This window comes from Phaseolus vulgaris, chromosome 11, assembly GCF_000499845.2.
Source record: "Phaseolus vulgaris cultivar G19833 chromosome 11, P. vulgaris v2.0, whole genome shotgun sequence".
Lineage (NCBI taxonomy): Eukaryota > Viridiplantae > Streptophyta > Magnoliopsida > Fabales > Fabaceae > Phaseolus > Phaseolus vulgaris.
The window spans coordinates 8,979,697-8,985,696 of NC_023749.2; the positions used below are offsets into that span (position 1 = coordinate 8,979,697).

At 34.4% G+C, this 6,000-nt stretch overlaps 1 protein-coding gene across 2 annotated transcripts; it reads right to left on the minus strand.

Moving 5' to 3' along the window:
* Positions 1-17: 17 nt before the first annotated feature.
* Positions 18-6,000, minus strand: LOC137832595 (histone deacetylase 9-like). 2 transcript variants are annotated; one of them, XM_068640843.1, is made up of 15 exons: positions 5,792-5,986; positions 4,774-4,886; positions 4,568-4,685; positions 4,325-4,448; positions 4,042-4,116; positions 3,730-3,949; positions 3,536-3,599; positions 3,234-3,326; positions 2,987-3,095; positions 2,757-2,806; positions 2,591-2,681; positions 1,821-1,891; positions 1,605-1,703; positions 1,013-1,079; positions 18-337 (listed from the first exon to the last, which is right to left on the minus strand). In XM_068640843.1, the coding sequence occupies exons 7-15, from the start codon at positions 3,593-3,595 to the stop codon at positions 255-257; spliced, it is 723 nt and encodes a 240-aa protein (XP_068496944.1). In that variant the 5' UTR covers positions 3,596-3,599; positions 3,730-3,949; positions 4,042-4,116; positions 4,325-4,448; positions 4,568-4,685; positions 4,774-4,886; positions 5,792-5,986; the 3' UTR covers positions 18-254. The 2 variants fall into 2 exon arrangements, with proteins under 2 accessions (XP_068496944.1, XP_068496935.1); XM_068640834.1 differs by lacking the exon at positions 4,325-4,448 and having other exon boundaries at positions 5,792-6,000.

A 6,000-nucleotide genomic window follows, 5' to 3' on the forward strand; every position in this document is an offset into this window, starting at 1 on the left:
AAAATTGGCAAATCTCATAAGTAATAACTATCTTTTCTGATTTTATAATTTTCAATAAATTTTAACCAATACATACACAAATAAATTTTAACTAATAACGGAGGGTGCACATGGAAGAATATGTTAAAAAACTGAGATTCTGGCATTCTTCATAAACTTAAAATACCATAAAAAATAAATAGCCATTAGACCATGACTGCACCTCTCCCCTTGACTCTGACATGTGACTGCAGTGAATCATGGTCCAGCTAACTTCATGAAACATCCATTTGATCATTGTCATTGTCAGCTTCATAATATTCATCATCGCGCTGGATGCGCTTGTCTTGAGTGTGCTCTGAAAAGAAAATTAGCATATCCATGAACCAAGATTTGGCACCAAGACAAAGAGAGGAAGAAAAATAATACTGTTTTACTTAATCACATTTTTAGGTTTAAAGTCTATATTCAATTTTAGTTCTTCTAGTTTAATTACTGATATTTAGTCCTTATGATTTTTCAATTAAGTTATTTCCCCAAAAGTTTATCTACTACTGATTAATATAATAAATAATAAAAATAATGGAAATTTTGATGTATAATAAAAATGTGGTGTGTGCATATATATACATTTACACAAAATCAAATTACTCCTAGAGTAATTTAAGAGTTACTCTCCATCTTATCCCTCTTTAATTTTCTTTCAATCTAACTGATAAAATGAGTTGCTTGCAGAAAATGAAGGATTAAGATGGACAATATTTCCTGCTACTCTCTCTCTATATATATGTGTGTGTGCATACATACACATTCATACTATTTTTATTCAAACATTTTACACATTTTTCTTGGTTAATTTATATAAACAATGATATGTTTCCTTATTATATTTATGCTAATTATTGAATGGAAGGAAAACTGAGGTTTAAGACTTAGTTTGAACATTTTGAGAAATACGAAGCCAAAATGACAGCAATCAAAATTAGGCATCCCAAAATCACAGATTAAAATAGATATCAGAAATGCAACTTACGATCAATGCGCTCATCAGGGTTCTGCTCATCTTCATCGAAATCTGGAATGTAGAAGTCAGGAGGGACCTGTGACCCACAAAACATTAGTCACACCTTTAGGAAAACACTACCAGATGATGCATTGTTAAAAGAAGTTGGATGATGACATCATCAAAGGGGTTTGAGCCCAAGTCCAAGTTTACAAACAAGCATAGCCTAAATAATATATTTCAATAGTCCAAATGCCCAATTTCAATGGTCATCTTCCTTCAGTTTAACACATTTACTGAATCGATTGTTGATATATAGTTCCTGAAATTCCACCCAACTTTTGAACCCCCTTCTCTATCCGCAATCTACCAACGATTCTCATTTTAATTTATAAACACTATAAGGAATATTTTTCACTTCAAATGCTTAAAAATATACCTCCCAAAAATTGATTAGTAACCATTGGTAAAAGATTAGTAATACAAGAAAGTTGAAGAGCTTGTAACATAACACCTCTAAAGTCAAAACAAAACATTCACAAGAAACAATTTTATGATAAAATAAATAATTGAGCCTGTGTATAAGATGGGGTGCTGCTATTTCAAGGATGAACTCACTCACCTCCTGCATTTGTACACTAGGAGCATGTTGGATGCAACGAAGATTTTCCAAGACTTGAATTTTAATGGTGCTAAGATATGATTTACTATTTAAGTTTTCCTGATCAATTTAAAAGAAAAATTAGTACAAGCAATATTGTAAAGAGTAAAGATACCACACACTGCAAATTAAATTAAATTCAATGCTAGAGAGAAACCCCAATAAATAAATACATACTATCTGCCCATTCGGAATCTTCAAAGAGAATTCTGGTGCAAAATATTTAATATAATCATTTTCTGGAATCTCTGCAAGACAGAACAAAGCAAGTAAGAAAAAATTCCACTCTGCATAAGAATAAGACAATTTAAATCTGGAATGCCGAATATCGACTATATTGGACAACAAAGGTATGGTATTATTTAGGGGCTTGTAGGGTTAAGGTGGATTATATTGTTTATCGGGACATAAACCTAAAGCCTAAGCTCAGAACTAAGATAGAAAGCATTTGGGGGATAAATTATTCTCCGGGCAAATATTGCAAAATAAATATAATGAAACAATAACTACAATAATGTATTGCAGATTTTTCACCAATCCCGAGTGTTGTGTGCAACTACAGAAATCCTATGCTAGACCGCATAGAAATTATGAGAAAGGGGCAAACTAGAGGCTTGGGTCATAGCAACTAACAACCTTGCCTATGAGGCAAAGAGGGTGGAAAGGAAGGGGAAACCATTTGAAGTAACAAAGATAAAAAAAAAAAAAAGAGGGAAAAGCAGTGAAGAGAAGATTCAGTATTGAGAGAATTTGAGGGGGGTTTTACGCAGTTAGGTTTACAGAGCCTCAAAGGTCTGTAGTGTTCAAATCACCATCACTTTCACAATATACATAATAGTGTTTGTTTCACTTTAAAGCTTAAACAAAATAAATATTCAATCCCATTAACAAAATAAAATGAAATCTTCGTATCATAATTCAAGACTTGAAAAGAGGCTGACTTATACCATTAGGAAGCTCTGTATCTAGAAGAACTCCTGTTTCAACAGTCCAACATCGAGCAACATTTTCTTTTGTGTATCCCCCGCCTCCAGTGACCTGTGATAGAAGTCCATTAGTGTAAAATCATCCAAAACACAAGTGGAAGGAAAACATAAACTGATATAAACTCACCAGCAATGGCAAATTGAACCTTTTTACAAAGCTAACACATTCAGAGTGACCTATTAAAAAAACATCAACAGATAAATTTTCTCATCAAGCTAAACCATCCACTAAGCAATAGAGACCAATATTTGAGAAGAAGACAAACTAAGAACATAAACAAGAACAACCGAGCTTTATCCCTAACATTGAATGATGATATTTTTATCAGAATAGGAAATTTACTGGGGGATAAGCACCATCAATAGAGAGATTGAAGCAACCCAAGCGATCTCCTGCAAGCGAATCTGCTCCACACTGGAGAACTATTGCACCAGGTTGATATGTTTCAACTACTTTGGAAACAATCTATGGCATAAGAATTTTAAAAGTTCAGACAAATTACCACCAAGCAGAAATAATGCAATGAATGTTAAAATGAGAAGCTTTATAATTCAGGTTGAAGTTTGGCAGAAAAAGAAAAGGAAAACAAAAAGTTGAACTTACAGTCTTGAAAAGTCGTGTGAAGCTAAGGTCATCTATTCCATCCTTCAATGGGACATTTATAGCATAAAACTTTCCTTCTCTTTCTCCTATTTCCTTTAATATGGTAAAATCAGTTCAAATCATTCCAATCTATATAGAGTATTTCCAAAACTTTTCAGACAGAATAGAGCAACCCATTTAGCAAATTACAACATGGGGAACAGCGAAATCCAGATCTAGAATATTAATATTATTGTAATAACAAGTTTTTGATAGAATAGACTGATTGGCACAACTAAAGATACAAACAGAATAAGAACCACCTTAGCATCACCGGTACCGGGGAAGAACTGGTCTCCATACTTATGAAAACTGACAGTCATCACCCTGTAATGATAAAGTTTACCATTTAAACAAGGTAGAGAAAAATCACAAGCAGCATGGCCAAACTCACTATATTCTCAATTATTAATAGCTTCACCTCATAAATCTAACATGATATAAGAAACTGACAGACCTGTCAGTGAAGTAGAAGGCTTCTTCTACGCCATCACCATGGTGCACATCTATATCAATATACAAAACACGGGCATGATATTTAAGAAGCTCCAAGATTCCTAAAACCAAGTCATTGATGTAACAAAACCCAGAAGCCTCGCATTTCTTGGCATGATGAAGTCCACCAGCCCAGTTTATAGCAATATCACAAAGTTGGTTGTTCAATCGACGTGCAGCATCTGCAGGCACATAAGTCAATCAGCATATATATGGCAAACTAGGGATAACAATAATTCAGAGAAGCACTATTATAAACATAAACATATTATACCTATGGTTCCGCCAGCATAAATCTGACAAAATTCAAATAAGTTGTCAAATACAGGGCAGTCTTCTCCAAGGTTATCTGACAAACGATTAACAAAATAAGAGAAACCTGATATTAGCTGGTAGCTAGACTATAAGCTAATAATATATAAGAAAAATAATTATATAAGCATCGGGGTTGGAAAAAGTTAATTTCAGAAGTCATATATCAATAATTTATGGAAGGGACGAGGGAGCTAAGCTCATATTTGCTGAAGAATAAAAGGAATTATAGGTAAAACATTTACTATATTCTACAGTGCTTTCCAAAGCCCTCCTTTCCCCCCAAGCTTATCTGCCATGAGCATTAGAATTGCATAATGTTAATCAAAACATTTATGGAACTCTCCTCTCCACCCCCAGTGCATGTTTCTGGACACGGAAGAATTTAACGACAGTTACATCTAGGATATAAATTATACATTAAGTATTTGGGTTTCATTGCAACACTTAAAATCACATCCAAATGCATTTAAAACCAAATAGCATACATTTTGTCAGTTCATTTAAGAACAAGTGCTGAGTGTCAGGCGTAATCCTGTGCAAAAACTCAACATAATCAGCTGAGTGAAACTGGGCAAGCTCAACAGGATAAGCCTTGTGAGGACGCTGGATCATACATAAAATAGAAACCATCAGAACAATAAAAAAAACAAACATAAATAAAAAAGCAGAACAGCCAATATATGTAACTAACATAAATCTCCATTTTCTTATGAAGGTCATATGAGAGAACAAGATGATGAGTCATGCAAAGCCGGTGCGGCTTCATTGGATGCTTCGCCCCAAAGTAAACACTACCGACGTCGCCTACAATGTGAATGTTGAAATACATGAGTAGACAAAAAACATGCAAAGAAACAAAACCTAGCAGATAACATAAAAGAATACTGTTATAATGTGCCGTTAGGGATTAAAAAATAAACAAACATTAAAAGGAAATTGAAAAGCAAAGCTTTTCTAAGTTCTAAAGGCACTAAACATTGCCTTTTTCGTTAAATAATTTCAATTTTCAATTTATACTTTTTAAACAAATATGGTAAAGGAAACTCCTTGACACGAGACAAGGTTTTAAATTGAGGTTGCATTGCAGCTACCTGCAATTCTTGATATTGCAAATAAATGTGGCTGGTGTCCCTATGTGGTTGTGAAAACCACAAAAACCTTGATGTTGCAGCCACAATTGCAAATGTGCACCACAATTTAAAGCCTAGAATCCGAAAGCTAACTAGTATTCAAGATTGAACAGCTCCCCACAGAACTCGAGTGCTATTATAGATGCTGATTTTCTTACTGAACAGCATGAATACTAATAAAAAAAAATGTAAAACTAAATTCCATAGTTGACAGCCAAATAGATTTTTTTAAAGTGCAACTATCCAAAATTCTCTACGTTGAATTTTCCAGAACAAATACCGAGCCACGCATGGAGCAGAATCAGAAATCTAAAACAGTTCTAAAGACAAGTTCATATCCTTATTGTACAATTTCTTGCCACCAAACGCAGCAATCAGCGCAAAGGCCATAGATACAGGTCTAGCTAGGGTTTCGATATTTTTAAGAACGAACTGAGCTAGGAATTTGAAAATCGCGTGATGCGAAGAGCGTTGACGAACATCACGAGTTCAATTCCACGAAAGAGGAATCGGAGAAAAAATAAACAAAGAAACGAAAAAATGCGATTAAAAGAATATGAAAGTGAAGGGAAAACACACCGTCGTAGAAGTAAGCGATTCTATCCTTGGAGCGCATGTTTTGGAGAGAGCGTTGAAGAGTAGTGACGGGAATTGGCGAGAGAGAATATGGCTAACATGGCTGTGTCAATGGCGTGGGCTTTCCCTGCTGTGCCATTTCGCCTCTTCCTTTCTCCCTGTTGCTATGGCCGTCTTTCTGTCTAGTTTTTTATTCTTAAATCAATATTTAA

Coding starts and splice junctions, on each gene's coding strand:
- LOC137832595 (XM_068640834.1), bottom strand. CDS start 5,828: ATGCGCTCCAAGGATAGAATCGCTTACTTCTACGACG. Junction 3,950..4,041: donor TTATGCTGGCGGAACCATAG/GTATAATATGTT, acceptor ATGTGCCTGCAG/ATGCTGCACGTCGATTGAAC. Junction 1,704..1,820: donor AGATTCCGAATGGGCAGATA/GTATGTATTTAT, acceptor TAAATTGATCAG/GAAAACTTAAATAGTAAATC.